We start from the raw sequence: 21,185 nt of genomic DNA, 5'->3' as shown, positions 1-21,185 counted from the left end.
CTGTGAGCCCTCTCAGCCTTACTGAATGTCTCTGTTCTCACAGAACCCCTAACAATTCATGTCTAGTTTTCTTACTTCCCTGACTCATTTGATACCTGTGCTTTGAACCCTCTACTTATTCATTCCCAGATCCCCAACCTGTTTTGGTCCCAAGGTCCTTCCTACCTCTACTTGCTCATATAAACACTCCAGCACCTGGGTTTCAAAAATCACTTTGTCATTTAATCCGTAAACCTATTATTTTAGTCCCACTCATTAACCAATAATCTAATTCTATACTTTCAACTGCATACCAACCTGAGCACATTTCAAAACTTTATACTTCATCTGTCTATGAAGACATATATGTAACAAAACATAAGCACATTCTCATTCTCCAAGTCTTTCAGACTAAAGCATTTATAAAAGCATTGGTAACTTCCTTTATCAAATATAGGACTGAGAGGCAAAGCAGTTTTAATTCCAAGCAGTTTTTAGTTAAGACTTCAGAGCAAAGCACAGTGTTATAGAAGCTGCTAGCTTTAGAAAAATAAAAAATAAATAAATAAAAAGAACCTGAGCTAAGAAAAATGAATGCTCATATCTTTTTGCTTTCCTAATTGGGAAAACAGAAATTCCAACGAAGAGTTAACCAGAAACGCAGGTATAGACAGATAGATAGTACTTCTGTTATCCTGATAGGCGTTTCGCTAACTCCAACAGCCACCACACAAAAAAATCTTACTAGGCTGACTGTAAAAGCTGGCCATAACTCTTTGCATTTCTGAGTAGCTGCATAGTCTAGTTGCCAAAAGTGCCTTATGCATGAGTTGGAAAAACATAGAAGGCTAAACTGGAGGAAGGCTCTCATTACCTCTCTATCTGCAACAGGACATGTTGTTAGAACCTCATAAACATTCAAACTGTGAAACAATGTGTTGGAATACTATCCAAAGCATTATAACAAAATGAAATGACATCATATACAAAATGTCTGCAAGTAAATATTAAAATGAAAATCTCAAAAACTTCTGAATAACATACACCATTACCTATAGAATGATTTCAGTTCTTTCACATAAAGCAAAAAGTCACACTTTTAGCACTAATAAATCCTACTACTACAGAATAACAATTACCAGCACTGGCAGAAATATGTATACTTAACTTAAAGTGATATACCACTTCCAAAGCTGCAAAGAAATAACTCAAAAACTAAAGAGACCATATCTTACAACTGTTAAGTATTCTCCCCACTGCCAAATACTTACAAATTCCTTTCATTAAAATTCAATTTTAATACTAATTGAAGCTAGCTGTGTTTTTGAAATGTTTCACTTTTATTTAAGAAACTACTACAATATAGTCTTAATGCATTGGTTTATTAAATATTTACCTGACACAAAGTTTCTAATAACATTAACTTTTCTCACTTCTAAAATTATTTTTTTCTTTGACCCCAAAAATAGGTACTGTACACAAAGTCTGGACAGAGGAGGGAAAGCCTGTTAAGTCAGATTCAGTAGGAAACAAAATTCTAGAGTAAGGTCAATTAGAAGAAGTATTTTGGATAAAGCCGGAACAGAAGAACAAAATCCTGTGCTGTATCTGATAACTACAAAAGTTTCCTTGTAATACTGTCTGTAAAAGTCCCTTTTTGAGACATCTGGACAACAGCATATTTTCCTAGGCAAGTATAATCACTAGTCTTTAAAGGTCTTCTATGCTATTTGCTCTTATAAGCAACAGCATTCAAATTGGGGTCTGTTAGAACATATACAGACTCTCATTCTACGTTAGGAAAAAAACAGAAAAATCTTAAAACTTAGTGTTTCCTCTGTGCATTAGGGTAAAATAAATTGAATGTACACAAATTTCTTACGCTAAAATAAGGCTTTAGGGAATTTTATTTCAACACTACAAAAAGACTCGATTCATCCTTTAGTCATAAAGTACATTAAGCATCATTTCTAAGCATACTTTAAAAGACAGTAACAGATTATTCTTTCCATCAAAACCAAATCTCATTTTCCACTTTTTTCCTTTGTTAACGGGACTATTATCCATCAACCCAGTGATTCTAAGCCAAAACTCTAATACTTCTCTCACTCTACTTCCAAATAACTTAGAATTCTTCTAGTTTCTTGATACATCATTTCCTCCATATTCTACTTTTAAGACCCTAAAATTCAAGACTTCAGTATCTCCAGAGCAGAGCTTTTTAAAGTTTTTAGCTGTCTTCCTGATGTACAGTAGTGACTCTCCTCTGCTTCCCTCAAAACACAAATGGAACAAAAATCCTTTCTAAAATGTAAATCTAGTAAAGTCCTAGCTCCTCAGTATAACAAATCAAATCCCATATCCAGATCCCTGCCTATCGTGACTCAACTTTAGTCTAGTCCTAGCTCCTCAGTATAACAAATCAAATCCCATATCCAGATCCCTGCCTATCGTGACTCAACTTTAGTCATTCCCCTTCTCCTATTTTACACTCTAGCAAGACAAAGCTACAAGCAGTTCATGCTTCCCAGAGGCAGCCTACTGTTTCAAACAAAGTTTGGATCTGCTTTACAACTTTGTTAACTGATACAGAACATGCCCATCAGCCCAGATTCCCTTCCTGCTAATTCCCAACACCCACAGGCAACTAATATTTTGGTTTCTATACTAAAAATTATCTGCTCCTAACTTTATAGAAATGGAATCACACACAGTATGCAATGTTTTGTATCTAGCTTCCTTTGTTTCATATAACATTTAACAATATCCACTCAGTTTGTTCCAAGTATAGACAGTCATTCTGTTATTATTGAGTAGTAATCCACTATATGACTACACAACAATTTACTGATCCATTTTCCTGATGACAGACGTTATTTCAAGTTTGGGACCATCACGAATGAAGTTTTTTATACACATATTTGCACAAGTCTTGTAGGGAACGTGTTTTCACTGGGTAAAAACCTAGAAGTAGAAGTACTAGGCTGTAGGGTAGGGTTATGTCTAACTTTCTAAGAAATTGCCAAACTGTTTTCCAAACTATTTTACACTCTCACCAACAATGGCAAAAAAGTGCCAGGTGCTCTGCATCCTCATCAACATTTGGCATTGCCAATCTGTTTAACTTTAGCCTAGATTCTAGTTGGCGTGAAGTGGTACCCCACAGTGGTTATAACTTGTTTTCTCCTGATGACTAATGTATGTTTTCCTGTGCTTATTAGCTATTTGTATATCTTCTTTCACTCATTAAAAACATTAGGTTGTTTCTATTTATTGATGTGAAGCATTTTGTACATACTCTGGATACAAGTCCTTTGTAGACATACGTATTGATATGTGAATACTGCTCTTTCCTCCCAGTCTGTGCCTTGCCTTTTCATTGTCTTAATGTTTTTGGATGAGTCTAGTTTAGATGGAGTCTAGTTTATAAATTATTCCTTTACAGTCAGTGTTTTTTGTCTTGTGTGAGAAAGCTTCATTTATGCTAAGGTTGAGAATACAGTCTATGATTTTTTTTCTTAAAGCTTTTTTCATACGTGTATCCAACTGTTCTAGCACCATTTGTTGAGAAAACTTCTCTTTCCCCATTGAATGACCAAGGCACCTTTGTAAATAATCAATTGACCTTAAATGTAGGAGTCTATTTCTGAACGTTATTCTGAGACACTAATCATGCTAATACTAAACTGTTTTGATTACTTCAAGTTTACAGTGAATCCTGAATCAGACAGTGAGTGTCCCAACTTTTTCTTTTTCAAAATGGTTTTATTCCAGGTCCTTTTTTATTACCACATAAATTTTAGAATCGACTTGTCAATTTCAATTTAAAAGCCTATTGGGCTTGGGGGTTGGTGCCACGGCTGAGTGGTTAAGTCCGTGGGCTCTGCTTTGGCGACCCAGGGTTTTGCTGGTTCGGATTCTGAGCACAGACCTAGCAGCACTCATCAAGCCATGCTGAGGAGGCATCCCACATGCCACAAATAGAAGGACCCACAACTAAAATATACAACTACGTACTGGGAGAAGAGGGGGAAAAAAACAATAAATAAAAAAGAAAATCTTTAAAAAAAAAAAAAAAGAGCCTATTGGGCTTGACTGATTTATAGATTCAATTTCCATTCCAATTTGGGGAAAAACGATATCTTCACATATTGAGCCTTCTAATTCATGAACATAGTGTATCTCTTCATTTATTTAGGTCTTTAACTTCTCTTTGCCATGTCTTCTAGTTATCGGTATAGACGTCTTACATATTTTGTTAAACTTATTCCTTGTTTTTTGTCTTATGTTTTTGTGAAGAGTTTAAAAATTTCATTTTCCAATAATTTGCTACCAATATCAGGAAACAATTTATTTTTGTATATTGAACTTGTATCTTGTAACCATTTGAAATTCACTTACTAGTTCTACCAAACACTTTGTAGATTCCTTTGGGTTTTCTGTTTTAAAAATCATGTTGACTATGAATAAGACAGTCTTTTCCAATATTTATGCTTTACCTTTAGTAATATTTACCTAAGGTAATATTTTACTTACCTCAAGGTAAGCAAAAAGCTGGGAAACCTTGTGGAAGTTCCCTTCCCTTGCTAGTTTTCTGAGAGATTTTGATCATGAATGCATGCTGTATTTGTCAAATGCTTTTCCTGCTTCTATTGATAGAATGTTCTTTTCTCCTTTAGTCTCTCATTGTGATAAATTATAATTTGAATTCATTTTCAAATATTAAAACTTAACAATCCTGGGGTACTCTCAGTCAGTCATCATGAATTATCTTTTATATAGGATGTGATTTGCCAGCATTTTGTTAAACGTCTGCATTTACATTAATGAAAAATATTAAGTCTGAAAACTTCATTTCTTATATTATCTTTGTTAGGTTTTGGTGTCAGTTATAGTATAGCTTCACAAAGTGAACCAGGGAGTACCCCGTTTCTCTATTTTCTAAAAATGTATACTGAAGATTATTATTTCTTACTTTCAAGTTTCATAAAATTTAACAGTGAAACCACCCATCTATGAGTGAAATTACTTATGCCTGAGTGAAACCACCCATGCCCGAAGTAATCAGTGGAAACATTTTTTATCATGAATTCATTTTTCTGTATGTGTGTGAGGAAGACTGGCCCTGAGCTAACATCCATGCCAATCTTCCTCTACTTTGTACATAGGACGCCACCACAGCATGGCTTGATGAGCGGTATGTAGGTCTACACCTGGGATCAGAACCTGTGAACCCTGGGCCGCTGAAGCAGAGCATCCAAACTTAACGACTATGCCACTGGGCCAGCCCCATGAGTTCAATTTTTATAGTAAATACGCAGCTAATATGTATCTATTATAGAATAATAGATTTTGTAAGTTTGTGAAAGTAAATTTGTCTACTGCATCTAAGTTGTTGAATTTAGAATATTAGCATTGTCTGTAAGATTGCCTTATTTTCCTATTACATTCTGTAGGATCTGTAAGTGGCATCTCTACTATTCACTCCCAATATTGGTAATTTACGTTTCCTTTCTTTTCTTGATAGGAGTTTTAAACCTTCCTTCTTTCTAATATAGGTATAAATGTATCTAATATAGGTACAGACATATTTTTCTCTCTCTCTCCATTTCTTGGGTTGCAGTTAACAAATTTTGATATATTTTCATTCAGTCAGAAATATGCCCTTATATCTTGATTCATGTGTTGTTCAGAATTGTGTAGTTCAGGGGCCGGCCCCGTGGCCGAGTGGTTAAGTTCGCACGCTCTGCTTCAGCAGCCCAGGGTTTCAGCGGTTCAAATCCTGGTCGTGGACCGGGCCATGCTGGGGAAGCATCCCATGTACCACAACTAGAAGGACTCACAACTAAAATATATACAACTATGTACTGGGGAGCTTTGGGGAGAAGGAGGAAAAACAAAATCTTACCAAAAAAAAAAAGGAATTTTGTAGCTCAATTTCTAAATATTTAGTTATTTCCTAGATTTCATACTGTTTTGGATTTCTAATTAAATTTCACTATAATCAGGTGCTATATGAGAGTTCAATCATTTGAGATTTATTGAGTTATTTTATGTCCTAGTATATGGTCTCATGGTAAATATTCTATGTACACTTGAAAAGTTATTCTGCAGTTATTAGGTAAAGTTTTATAAATGTCAATTAAGCCAAGCTGATTGACAGGACTGTTCAAATCTTCTATGTACTTTTTTTTAAAGATCTAATTGTCCTATCAATTATTGTGAGGAATGTTAAAATATCCAACTATGATTGCAGATTTCTGTTTCTCTCTTTAGTTCTATCATTTTTTTAATGTACTCGGAAGTTCTGTTATTACTAGCATACAAATTAAGAAATATTATGTTTTCTGAAATATTGACCCTTTCAGCACTATGCAATATGCTTTTTCCTATCTGGTAATATTTCTTGTCTTGAATTCTACTATCTGATGTTAATACAATCACATTAACCTTCTTGTGTCTACTATTTGCATGGAATATTATTTTCCATCCCTTTTACTTTCAATCTGTGTCTTTTTACTTCAATCTGACTCTAGTAGCAGACAGTGAAGTTAAGCCTTGCTTTTTAATCCAGTTTCACAATCTTTGCCTTTTAATTGGATTTCCTACACCAGTAGTGTCCAAAAAAGACTGAAAGACACAACTTTAAATATTCTAGTAACCATATCAAAAAGTAAAAAGGAGTGAAATTAATTTCAATATTTGAACTCAATATATCTGAAATATTACTGTATCAACGTAAGATTTTTTAATGAGATTCTTCTTTTTTGATACTACATCTTTGAAACACACGTCCTCCCAAATACATCTCAATTAGGGGTAGTCACATTCCAAGTGCTCAATGGCCTCATATGGCTAGCTGTTACCACATTAAACTAAATTAGTTTTGCCAATTTACATTTACAGACTTACAATGGGTTTACGTTTAACATCTAGCTATTTATTTTCTAATTGTCTGGTGTTTTGTTGTTATTCTTCTCTTGCAAAGTATTAATAAAATATCTGATAGTATTCCATGTTAATTCCTCTACGGGCTTTTCTTTTTAAACAGCCTTTTTGATATATACTTCACATACAATAAGCTGCATATATTTAAAGCCTACAATGTGACAAATTTTGACCTATGTATTCCTCTATGAAACCTTCACCATAAGAGATATACATACCCACCACCCCCAAATTTCTTTGTGCCTTTGGCAACACCTCCTCCTTACTCTTCCCCACCTCTGAATTCCAAGCAACCACCAATGTACTTTTGGCTTGCATTTCCTAGTGCTTCATATAAATGGAATCATACAAAATGTATTTTTTTCCTTGCTTCTTTCACACAGCATAATTATTTGGAGATTTATCCCTGCTGTTGCACAGATCAATAGCTCACTCTGTATGGCTTAGCATTTCAATGTATGCAATAGAATACAATGCCCAAACAGTAATCACTTTTATCCATTCATCTGTTGATGGACATTTGGGTAGTTTTGGGTCTTCAATGGTACAAAAAAAGCTACTATGAACATTCATATACAAGTTTTTTAAGGAATATATGCCCTCATTTTTCTTGGGTTTTCTTTCTCCTCTTGCACAGGAGACAAACAGCTGGATCATACAGTACATACTTAACTTCAGAAACTGCCAAATTGTTTTCCAACGTAGTTCTATAATTTTACATTTCCATCAACAATATATGAGTGTTACAGTTCCTCCATATCCTTTCCAACACAGTACAGGCAGTCTTTTAAATTTTAGCCATTATAATAGGTGTGTAATGTTATCTCACTTTAGTTTTAATTTGCATTTCTCTAATGATTAATGATGCTGTAAGCATCTTTTTCATATGCTTATTTACCATTTGTGTATCTTTCTTGATGAACTATCAAGTATTTTTGTCAATTTACTAAGTTGGGTTGTTTTTGTTGCCTCACCTGTTCAGTTTTGGAGTCTATATAGTCTGAATTTATATATATTCTAGACAAGTCCTTTATCAGCTTTATGCTTTGTAAAGACATTCTGCCTCTCCATGGCTTGTCTTTTTGTTCTTTTTTAAACTGATGAAGTCCTATTTATTCTTTCGCAGACTGTGCTTTTGAGATATCAAATTTCTGCTTAACCCAAGGCCACAAAGATTTTCTACTATGTTTTCTCCTACAAGTTTTATAATTTTAGGTTCTACATTTACGTCATGGTCCACCTGGAGCTAATTTTTGTATATCGTATGAGGTATAGACCCAAGTTTTTTGTCTTTTGTTTTTGCATATAGATAACCCAACTGTTACAGCACCCTTTGCTGAAAAGTCTCTTCTCTCTCCATTGAATTGCCTTTGTGCATCCGTCAAAAACCAGTTGTCCATTATTGCGTGGGTTTATTTTAAGTCTATTCTGTTCCACTGATCTATTTATCTTTCTTTATGCCAATGTGACATTATTGTGACTACTGGAGCTTTACAATAACTTTGGAAAACAGAGTCAGTCCTCCAACATCCCCTCTCTTTGCTTTTAACTGTATTTCTTTGTATTTTTTAGAGATTATTTCAATACGCAACCTTAACTTACTAGAATCTACTTGTGTTAGAGTTAATATTCTTTCATTTCATGTAAAATATAAGAACCTTACAACTGTAAAATTCCATTTATCTTTACTTTGTGCTAATTGCTGTCATATAAACATCTATACACATAATAAACCAAATACAAAGTTTTTTTCTTTATACAGAAACAGTGTCTTTCAAAGAAATTTAACGGATTAAAAGAGGAGTCTTTTTAACTTTTTTCTAGTGTCATTCCATTCAGCCTAAACAAATCAGCTTTTTTCTTTCTTTTAGTGCAAGGTGTCAGTCTACTGTGAGATGTCTTTTTCCTGCTTGTTTTAAAGATTTGTTCTTTATCATTAGTTTTCAATATATTGACTATTAACTACCTAAATGTGTTTCTTTTTATCTATCCTACTTGATATTTTTCTTCAAATGTTTTAAGTTTTCAGCAAGTCTCTGTCTCAATTACAATATATTTGGCCCCATTCTCTTTACTCCCACTCTAGAACTCCAATTACACATATGTTGGACTGCTTGATTGTCCCAAACATATATTTTGTTCTCTCTGGTAAACTGAATAATTTCTGTTCGTCTGTACTCAAGTTTACTAACCTTTCTTCAGTTGTCTGCAATCTGATGTTAGTCCCAACCAGTGAAATTTTCATTTCACATACTGTATTTTTCAGTTACAACATTTTCTATATGCTTTCTTTATAGTTCTCTTTCTTTCTTAACATACTCCTCCAAGCGTTCACTCATCATTTCAAGATTTTCCTTTATAGCTTTAAAAAATATTTATAATCTCTATCTGCTAATCCAATATCTAGGTCATTTTGGGGTCTTACTATTGCATGCTGCTTCTCTAATTTATGGAATTTTTTCATGCTTCTTCACACGATTTATAATTTTTGATGGTATGCAGGATATTATGGATGATAGTTGTAGGAAGACTGAATCATGGTCTTCCCTAGGGGATGTTGTTTTGTTTAGGCAGGCAATCAAACTACTGATGAAGCCTTCATGTCTTGTCAGGCTAGACTATCTCAGTTTCTTAACTTGGTATTATGGTTGTTGGCACTTAGTACAGTGAGTGATTCTTTCTCTTAAAGCCTAGGCTTTTTGTAGTTTAAACTGAATGTCTGAGGAACTCTGCAAGATGTCTGCATTCTGACTTCCCAGAACTCAAATGTCTCAGAGCACTGCACAACTTTTGGAATCACCATTCTAGCTCTTAGCCCCAGTGCAGGTCATTTCTGATAGACCATGCAGAGTCCCAACCTGTACACATACAGCCCAGGCATTATTCAAAATTCTAAATGAAGTGAATCCCCACACCGAATTCTGTCCCCTGCCCTAAGCCCTGGACAACTTTTTTCAGGACCCTTCTCCACAAATCCCAGATGTCTAAGCAGCTCCACAAATCTCAGATGTCTAAGCAGCTCTAAGTTCCAATCTCAGTTTCTTCAACTCAATCAGACCTCCATGCTCTGCTTAGGCTCCACCCTCCCTGTGCTACCACAGTAGGGTACCCCAAGGCAGACAGCCAAAGTGACCACAAGACTCACCTCATTTTATTCCCTTCTCTCAAGGATCATTGTTATCTTGTAGTGTCTGCTCATCAATTCCAGACAACAAGTGTCCCATATATTTCACTCAGTTTTACAGTGTTTGATACAGGGGGGGTGAACATGAGGAGAGAAGGAAAGGTTGCTACTAGTTACTCTGTCATAGCCCTACATATTAATTTTTAAAACATTTCCATTATCAATTGCTACTATGTATAGTTTTAAGAAAATTAAACCAGCAGAGCAGAGTTACAGACATTTGAGCCTATTTGTTCAATTATTTGTACATGGTACTTTGACTATCAAAACCATGGCCTAGTGATTTTCTTTGTAATCATGACATGCAAAAGTCAGTACTAATGATGTGTGGACAAATTCATTTTCACCTCATTATGACTATACTAGGTAAGTACTTCATTTTAGTTTTTACTTAACTGAACTGTCAGAAACGTGCATCTGCGTGCCACAGTGTACATATACACAAGCAATGGCTATATGAAGGAAATTAAAATGCTTCCAGTCTTTTACAATCCCTTTATTGCCCAATACAATTAATTCCTCAAGTAGGTAATTCAGCAGACGGTTTAGATAAAAGAACTTTGATTTTAAGTAAACAACGTAAAATGTAAGGTCTTACGCAAACTACTTCAATCATCATCATCATCAGATTAAAATTTTGGTCCATCAGTCATAAAACTAAGGTCTAAAAATTAGTCTATATTTATTTACAAACAGACATTACAAACAACCAACGTTACTGCAGACATACAATGTAAGAAAAAAACCTTAACTATGAAGATTAAATAAATCATCCAAGTAGATGAAGTAATTTCCAAGTATGTAAATAAAGGAACTCAATTAAAAGAATTAAAATACTGTTAAGGCAGAGAAAAAACATTGAAAGTACACAAAAAAGACAACTATGTAGTTGAATCTTTTGGTTTTTATTTACAGTTTGGGCTTTAAGACTTGTGGGATAGAGAATACTAAAATTATTCTAAGACACACAAACACTAAAAACAAAAGTACAAAAGTGGCAAGAATGAGGGGACTTACAACATGAAAGAAAAGGGTTATACTACTAAGTGATACAAAAAAAATCAGACTTAGTTACTTGCCCACAGAAGTCACCATCTTCAGGTTTTTTCATTTGACATACTCTAGTAAAATTTCCTCTAAAATTTTTCAACAGAAAGCATTTAAAAATAAAAGTTATTCTGGTAAAACAGACTACAGTTTAATACTCTGCCCCAAAAAAATGGCAAAGAGTGACAGCCTGATAAGAGTAACACTTACCTGTAACCACCATGCTGCTCATATTCGAGTTTGGACTACTGAGAACACTGCCAGAGAGCAGTTCGTCAGATCCTCTCTATAAAAACAAACACATTAGCATAAGACAACTTTAAATTTAAAAACATTAATCTGAAGGCCTGTCACTTATCTGTAACTTTTCAAATATTCACCGAAAAACAAACGTCAGGTATTACACTACTGGAAATAGTTAAAAAATTTAATCCCTAAAATAAAAAATTAACTCCACTCTCCTATCAATCTCTCCCTATTCCGCAAAACCAACAGTTTTTCCTTCCTTCCTTTCACCCAAGTCTAGAAGACAATAAATAGGAAAAATGATTAGGTTCCATAATCAAAAAAAGCTTTGGAGAACCACCTCAATTTTTTCATAAACAAACTAATGCCACAGGCACTGGACTTTTTCACAAATACTCTGACTCCTCCAACCCTACAGCCTTTAATCATCCAGATAACTGAGAAAATCAGAAACTTCAGAAAATCAGAACTTTATACTGGTGAATTGGACAACTAGTCTTCATGATCATCATTAAAATTAACAATTAGGTATATACTTCAGTGGCTACAACACTGAAAGCAAAAGCAAAATCTATGGAATGAGAAATTTCTTCCTGCCAGTATAAAAAGAGATTAAATCATGTCTTTAAATCCCTCAGAGAAAGGGTTATAAATTAATACGTTCTGGGAACTGCACAGTTGTTCAAACCAGTCAGTGTTGTTTTACCTATTTTTAAAAAGTGTATGTTTACAAAAATGTGTGAATAGACTAATATTGAAAATAGCTAAATCAACTGTTTTGCCTATTTTAAGTATGTGTATATTTACATACATGGGTATTAATATTTAAAATAGGTAAATTAACAGTAGTTGATTTAAAAACCAGTCAGAATAAAGAAGTTGAATGCAACCATCAAAATGAAAAAATGTATAATATAAAGGAGACAATTTATCAAAGCATCTCAGGAAGTTCAAGACAATCCAAATTAACCATAAACCTTATGCTAATTTGTTGTTAAATTTATAATAAGCTGTATTATAACAAAGATCAAAAAGGTAAACAAATATTTGTAGCTCATCTCCCAAATTGTTTTAAAAGCTTTCTACTCACTAGCATCAAATGCTCAAGAGAAATACAAGCATGAGAAAAATAAAAACATAGCATTGAGCCACATTAATACCATACTTGCATCATACCTTATTTGTTATCAAGGCATGGAAGATTCAGTATGGCATACTTTTAAAAGGACATGACGAACAGATTTGATACTTTAGGGATTCTCAAAGTGTGGTGCCTAGACCAGCATTAGATTGGAAACTTGTTAGCAAAAGATGTTCTCAGACCCACTCAGATCTACTGAATAAAACCCTGAGGGTAGAGTCCAGCAACCTGAGTTTTAACAACCCCTCCAGGTGCTTCTGATGCATGCTAAAGTTTAAGTACCACTGATATGCATCATTGGTTTACTATCAACAATAAAAATGTTTCCTAGTTTTATTTTTTTAGAGCAGTTATAGGTTTACAATAAAATTGAGGAGGAAAAGGAATTTCTCATACACTCTACCCCCACAAACGCATAGCCTTCCTCATTACCACACTGCCCAAAAGAGTGGTACATTTATTACAAAGGATGAACCTATACTGACACATCATAAGCACCCAAAATCCACAGTTTACCTAAGAAGTTCACTCTTGATGTTGTACATTCAGTGGGTTTAGACAAACGTACGATGACACATATCCATCGTTATAATATATCGAGTATTTTCACTACCCTATACATCCTCTGTGCTCTGCCTATTCATCCCTCCCTCCAACCTACTCCTCCCAACCACTGATCTTTTTACTGTCTCCAGTTTTGCCTTTTCCAGAACATTATATAGTTGGAATCATACAGTATGTAGCCTTCTCAGAGTGACTTCTTTCACTTAATATGGATTTAAGGTCCTTTCTCATGGCTCAATAGCTCATTTTGAGTTACTGCTGAAAAATATTCCATTGTCTGGGTGTACTAGTTTAATCATCCATTCACCTACTGAAAAAGCTTCACCTTGTGACCTCTTGGTTGTTTCCAAGTTTTGGCAATTATGAATAAAAGCTGCTATAAACATCTGTGTGCAGGTTTTTGTGTGAACATAAGTTTTCAACCCATTTCGGTAAATACCAAGGAATGCGATTGCTGGATCGTATGCTAAGCGTATGTTTAGTTTTGTAAGAACTGCCAAATTGTCTTCCAAAGTGACGATACCATTTTGTATTCCCACCAGCAACGTATGAGGGTTTCTGTTACTCCACATCCTCATCAGCACTTATGGTTGTCAGTGTTCCAGATTTTGGCTATTCTGATAGGTGTATAGTAGTTATCTCATTGTTGTTTTAATCTGTATTTCCTTGATGACATATGATGTGAAGCATCTTTTCATATGCTTATTTGTCATCTGTATATCTTCTTTGGTTAGGTGTCTGTTAAGGTTTTTGGTTCATTTTTTTAATCAGATTTTTCTTATTGTTGAGTTTTAAGAGTTCTTTGCATATTTTGGGTAACAGTCCTTTATCAGATTTATCTCTTTTTTTTTTTTGAGGAAGATTAGCCCTGAGCTAACATCCACTGCCCATCCTCCTCTTTTTGCTGAGGAAGACTGGCCCTGAGCTAATATCTGTGCCCGTCTTCCCCCATTTTATATGTGGGATGCCTACCACAGCATGGCTTGACAAGCAGTGCCATGTCCTCACCGGGGATCCAAACTGGCAAACCCCAGGCCACCAAAGTAGAACATGCGCACTTAACTGTTGTGCCACTGGGCCACCCCCAGATGTATCTTTTGCAAATATTTTTTACCAGTCTGTGGCTTGCTTTCTGATTTTCTTGATAGTCTTTCACAGAGTAGAAGATTTTAATTTTAATGACGTCCAGTTTATCAATTATTTCTTTCATGGATTGTATGTTTGGTGTTGTATCTAAAAAGGCATCATCACATCCAAGGACATCTAGGTTTTCTCCTATGTTATCGTCTACTAGTTTTGCATTTTACATTTAGGTCTATGATACATTTTGAGTTAATTTTTGTGAAGGGTGTAACATCTGTGTCTCAATTCCAGTTGTTCCAGTAGATGTCCAGTTGTTCCAGCAGCATTTGTTAAAGAGGCTGTCTTTCCTCCATTGCATTGCCTTTGCTCCTTTGTCAGAGATAAGTTGACTACACTAATGGGGAGCTCTACTCCGGGCTCCCTATTTCTGGGCTTTCTATTCTATTCCATTGATCTATTTGTCTATTCTTTCACTAAAACCACACTGTCTTGATAACGCTAACTTCATAGTAAGTCGAAGTCGGGTAGTGTCAGTGCTCCAATTTTGTTCTCTTTCAATACTGTGTTGGATACTGAGTCTTTTGCCTCTCCATATAAACTTCAGAATGTTTGCTGATATCCATAAAATAACTTGCTGGAATTGTGATTAGGATTGCACTGAATCTATAAATCGAGATGGGAATTACTAACATCGTGATAATACTGAGCCTTCCTATCCACAAACATGGAACAACTCTATTTATTTAGCCCTTTGGTTTCGTTCATCAGAGTTTTGTCATTTTCCTCACATAGATCTTATTTATATTTTGTTAGATTTATACTAAGTATTTCATTTTTGGGGGGCTAATGTAAATGGTATTGTGTTTTTAATTTCAAATTGCACTTGTTCATTTGTATACAGGAATGCAATTGACTTGTATATTAACCTTGTATCCTGCAATCCTGCAATAATTGCTTATTAGTTCAAGGAGATTTTGTTGATTCTTTTGAATTTCAAACATAGACTATCATGTCATCTGCAAACAACGAGAGTTTCATGTCTTCTTTCACAATCTGTGTATCTTTTTATTTTCTTTTCTTGCCTTACCACATTAGCAAGAATTCCAGTAGAATGTTGAAAAGTGGTGGTGAGAGGGGACATACTTGTCTTGTACCTGATCTTAGGGAGAAAGCATTGAGTTTTTCACCATTAAGTATGACAGTACTATAGTTTTTTTGTAGATGCCCTTTATCAAGTTGAGGAAGTTCCCCTCTACTCCTAGGTTACTGAAAGAGTTTTTATCATGAATGGGTGTTGGATTCTGTCAAATACTTTCTCTGCATCTACCGATATGATCATGTGATTTTTCCTTTTTTCTAGTCTGTTCATGTGATGAATTAACCTAGTTTTCTTTGTTTTTGTTTTTTGTTTTTTGCTGAGGAAGATTCACCCTGAGCTAACATCTGTGCCAATATTCCTCTATTTTTCAGTGTGTGGGCTGCCAGTACAGCATGGCTGCTAACAGAGCAGTGTGGGTCAGCGCCTGGGAACCAAACCCAGGCCACTGAAGTGGAGCAAGCTGAACTTAAGCACTAGGCTATACTGGGGCTGGCCCAAGTGTTCTCTGTTTTTATGATAAGTATGCAATATGGCATTAAGAAAAAGTGCTCTGCAGAGCAATTAGGCAAGAAAAAGAAATATTTAAAGATATACAAATTGGAAAGGACAAAGTAAAACTCTTGCTGTTGTCAGGAGCTATGATTCTATATATAGAAAACCCTAAAGAATCTACCAGAAAACTATGAGAAATAATCAACAACTACAACAGAGTTGCAGGGTACAAAATCAACATAAAAATCCGTTGCATTTCTACACACTAATAATGAACTAGGAAAAAGAGAACTGCAACAAAAAGAATAAAATATCTTGGAATACATTTCACCCAGGAGGTGAAAGACCTATACAATGAAAACTACAACACGTTATTGAAAGAAATCAAAGAAATAAACAAATGGAAAGATATTCCATGTTCAAGAATTAGAAGACTAAACATAGTTAAAACATCCATATTACCTAAAGCAATCTACAGATTCAATGGAATCCCAATCAGAATCGCAATGACATTCTTCACAGAAATAGAACAAAGAATCCTAAAATTTATAAGGAACAACAAAAGACCCCTAATAGCCAAAGCAAACTTAAGAAAAAAACAACAAAGCTGGAGGCAAAACAATCGCTGACTTCAAAATATACTACAAAGCTACAGTCATCAAAACAGCATGGTACTGGCACAAAAACAGACACGTATATCAATGGAACAGTACTGAAAGCCCAGAAATAAAATCACATATCTAGGGACAGCAAATCTTCGACAATGGAGCCAAGAACATACAATGGAGAAAGGGAAGTCTCTTCAATAAATAGTGTTGGGAAAACTGGACAGCAACATGCAAAAGAATGAAAGTAGACCATTATCATACACCAAACACAAAAATTAACTCAAAATGGATGACAATCTTGACTTCAAGACCTGAAACCACAAAACTCCTAGAAGAAAATACAGGCAGTACATCTTTTCGAATACCATGTCTACTCAGGAAAAGGAAACAAAAGAAACAAATACACAAATGGGACTACATCAGACTAAAAAGCTTCGGCATGGCAGAGGAAACCATGAACAAAACAAAAAGACAACCCACCTACTAGGAGAAAATATTTGCAAATCATGTATCTGACACGGGGTTAATTTCCAAAATATATAAAGAACTCATACAACTTAACAACAACAACAAAACAACCCAGTCAAAAAGTGGACTGAGGATATGAACATTTTTCCAAAGATATACAGATGGCCAAGAGGCACATGAAAAGATGTGCAACATCACTATTAGGGAAATGCAAATAAAAACTACAATGAGCTATCACCTTACACCTGTCAGAATGGCTACAATTAACAAGACAAAAAACAACAAATGTTGGAGAAGATGCAAAGAGGGAATCCTTGGTACACTGCTGGTGGGAATGCAAACTGGTACAGCCACTATGGAAAACAGTATGGAGATTTCTCAACAAATTAAAAATAAAAACACTATATGATCCAGCTACCCTATCACTGGGTATTTTTCCAAAGAACATGAAATCAATAATACAAGGAAATTTATGCACCCATATGTTCATCATTCACAACAGCGAAGACATGGAAGCAACCCAAGAGCCCATCAACTGATAAATGCATAAAGAAGATACAGTGTATATACACAACGGACAATGACTAAGCCATAAAAAAAAGACACTCATCCCATTTGCAGCAACATGGATGGACTGTGAGGGTTATTATGTCAAGCAAAATAAGGCAGACAGAGAAAGACAACCACCACATGATTTCACTCATATGGGGAAGATAAACACATAGATAAAGAGAACAGATAGTGGTTACCAGAGAAGGGAGTGGGAGTGCGGGCGAAAGGGTTGTAAAGGGGCACATATGTATGGTGACGGATAAAAACTAGACTATTAGTGGTGAGCACGATGGAGTACATACAGAAACTGATATATAATAATGTACACCCAAAATTACACAATGTTATAAGCCAATATGACCTCAATAAAATAATTTTAAAAAGAAACAAAAGGGTTCTATAGTCCAGCTTCCACCTACTAGGTATGTAACTGGTAAATTAACTATTCAAAGCCTTAACTTCCTCATATATACAACAGGGATAATGTCCACATCACAGTCCTTGAGATTAAATGTGGTAATACATGGATAGTGCTTACCAGGTAAAGTATCTGGCCCACATCAGTAGTCACTATACCACTATAATATTTCCAAGTGTCAACCAAGCACAGGGTCCACACATAATTGTTGAATAAATAAATAAATGAATGCTGATTATTAACAACTACCCTTCTTCTCAAAAAACATTGCCTTCTTCTAGTTTTCAAGAGTATATTTGACCTCTGTGCAAATACATATTACCAGTTTACTCTTTAGATGTTTGCTTACTTGTGAGTCAAAATCCTTCCAACCCAGTGGATTCATAAGTAATTCTGGAGATGAAGGGTGTGGAACCTAAGTCCATTAAGTAAAAAAGAAAGCCTGTAATTTTGATGTGTGGTGACAGGACATGCTCTTTCTCCTTCCTGCAATGCATCTTCATGAATCACAAAGTATTTTTAGTTTTTGGTTTCTTTCAAATTTTGTACTTGTGGTCTTTCTTCTCCCTCAAATAATTTTACACCTGCTAAGAAAATTTAACAGCTTTCATAACTGAGTCAATATCAAATTATTTGCAATTTTGAGATATTTATAAATGTATCACTTTTTTTAATAAAAAGGCAACTATGTTTGCTTTTCCAGTGAGTACAAAGCTTAACCACTATTATAGGCAAAAGAAGTGCTTCTACAGTACTGATAACGTTAACATTTCCATGTTATCTCACAGAACGTTTTATTTGAAATACCCTGGCACAGTTGTTTAACTTGGGATATAAAATCGAATGACTCAACAGCATAGTGATTGAAGGGTATTCTACAGTAGTGGCTGATGAAACACATTAGTAGTACTTAAACTCAGAATAACAATCTCTTATAAGAATAAGTGTTTTTTAAATTTAATTCATCTAAGATAGACGTCAATTGATCTTATATTCAATCAAAGAAAGAAATTGAGTGTTAAGATAAGCATCGAGCATCGATGCCCCTTGTTAAATATGACCACAGACCATTTTTCCTCTGGTATAGTAACAATGACCACTTCATGAGAAACTAGCATCCCAAAAAAACAATTAGGAAAATACTAATATAGGAAGATACAATCTACATACCAATTAGAGAAAGAAATCAGCACAGACAAATATATGTACAAAAGTACAGTTTAAACGACATTTTGCATTCATTCCAGTGACATAAATTTCTTTTTTTTTTCCTCTTGGTTATTGGACATTCTGTTTATCATCATAATCCCATCCAACTACCATCTATCATCCCCAGATGGAAGAGTTGCTGGAACTACCAGGACGGCAAGCAAAAACTGAAGGCTGCGGGTGACAACACTCCCAGGCTCTGCTAGGTTTCAGGACTGAGAGCAGCACAAAGACTTTCTCCTATGGAGAAGAGGGAACCATAACAAAAGTCACGGGGGAAGGATGCAAATATGAAGTTCCTGAGGAAAACTAGATTCTTGGAGAGGAAGGAAGGTACTCACTCTGGTCTCCTTGAACAAAGAGGTGTTGCCAAGAAGCTGAACAGGTGAAGTGAATGCTACCTACCTACAAGAAGCTGTGAAAGCACTAGTTCATACAACCAATAAAAATACAGACTACAGATAACAATGATAAACTGAAGAAGACCAAGAAAACCAAAAGTTGATTTTTTTTTAACAAAACAGACAAATCTCAGGAGAGAATAATTTGGGGGGGAGGGGGAGAGAGTACAATTATACATCATCAGACCAGGCAGAGAAGAACAAAAGCTTAGGGAATAATGAAGCAACAAGATAAAAGAAACTTGGCCCAGTGAATAACCTCATGGAGCAGCTTGACAGGACAAAATCATATATATGAAAGAATAAGACATAAATAATTCATGGCAGTCACTACTCATGGCAGAGTAAGAGGGGGTTAAAAAGGAACGTATAGACATATGCAACAGTATTGGTAACATTCAACAATAATTATCAATTCCAAATATTAATTTATAAAACTCAAATCCAAAAAGACAGAAAATGTAAAGAGAAAGACCTCCCTCAGTCCAAAATTTATTATCCTTAAATTTAATGGTCTTTCCCAAATTTACATACATCTACATGATTTTAATATTGATACAAAACAGGATCATGCTCTATGTGCTGCTTAGCATTGTCCCCTTTTCATTTAATAACAAAGCTTAAAGATTTTTTAATTCAGTACATACTAATCTACTTCATTTATCAACAGCTTCATAGCATTCTAGTACATTGGTGTACCATGGTTTTTTAAATTCCGCACTTGCATATTTCAGTTATATACAATTTACCCACTGTATTTAAATATCTACAAGTCACAAAAGTAGATCACATACTATGTAATGAATACCTCAATAAATTCCATAAAGAAAAAACTGTATAGACCATAATATTTGGTCAGACGCAGTAAGACATTTTAATGAAAAGAAGAGAGAAAATAAAAAAACAGACCGAAACTCAACTATTTTAGTTTCATTAGAAGAACTTTTGAAATAGTTCCTAAATGACTTGGGTCAAAAAGAGAATCTAAACTTGAAATACAGACCATTATGAAAATTTAGAAAGACAAGTTACTCTTTAAAAAAACAGGCAAAAGATTAGTTCTCAGTACATGAAATGGAAATTATCCTTCAAGTGAAAAGCTGTTTAATCTTGCTCACATTAAAAACACATTCAAATTAATACTAGACTTAGATGCCATCTCACCCATCAGAGTGGCAAAGCCCCAATCATTTAACAGTATACTCTGCTGGGCAGGCTATGGGGAAGAGAAGCACACTCGTACTTTCTATACAGCAGGACAAAGAAATGAGAAAATTTTCCATATATGGCAATGGCGTGATCTCCAGGATATATTTATCATTAAGCAGAAAAGGCAAGATATAAAACCCTGTGTATACTGTGCCACTTTTTCTCTAAGGTAGTAGGAGGGAGGATGTAGGAAGAAATTCACATTTGCTTACATTAAATAAAAGAAGAAACCAAAAATTAGTGAAAACACTAAGGGGAGAGAAAAAGCAAAGGAGAGTAGACAACTATACTTCTATCAACGTGGCTTTTTTTTTTTTTTTTTTTTACAGTTTTGGCTTTGGAAAATTTAGCCAAAAGTGAAAATCAAAACCAAAATTAAACAAATAAACCTAACTATCAGCTTAGTGGGAGAACTACAAATAGAATTCTCTCAATAAACTTTAAAATTCTGTAACTATACTATAAACTCTTCGTGGAATACATTTTAAGGATAAAAATAACTGCAAAGAAATCTTAAAACTATATTCAACAATTACA

The 21,185-nt window shown here is 34.7% G+C and overlaps 1 protein-coding gene across 7 annotated transcripts in view; it reads right to left on the bottom strand.

The window, feature by feature from the left end:
* Positions 1–21,185, bottom strand: part of PTBP2 (polypyrimidine tract binding protein 2) — an 84,645-nt gene that overhangs the window by 44,546 nt on the left and 18,914 nt on the right. For 6 of the 7 annotated variants that reach the window (XM_044748879.2, XM_044748881.2, XM_044748882.2 and 3 more), the window contains exon 3: positions 11,369–11,444. In XM_044748879.2, the coding sequence (XP_044604814.1) occupies positions 11,369–11,444 (76 nt within the window). Of the gene's footprint in view, positions 1–10,072; positions 10,213–11,368; positions 11,445–21,185 lie in introns of those variants that run through there. The other variant, XM_044748884.2, reaches the window with a different exon arrangement.

This window comes from Equus asinus, chromosome 16, assembly GCF_041296235.1.
Source record: "Equus asinus isolate D_3611 breed Donkey chromosome 16, EquAss-T2T_v2, whole genome shotgun sequence".
NCBI classification, from domain to species: domain Eukaryota; kingdom Metazoa; phylum Chordata; class Mammalia; order Perissodactyla; family Equidae; genus Equus; species Equus asinus.
Note: the sequence above shows the minus strand (reverse complement) of the source record. Positions and strands in the feature narration are given on the sequence as shown.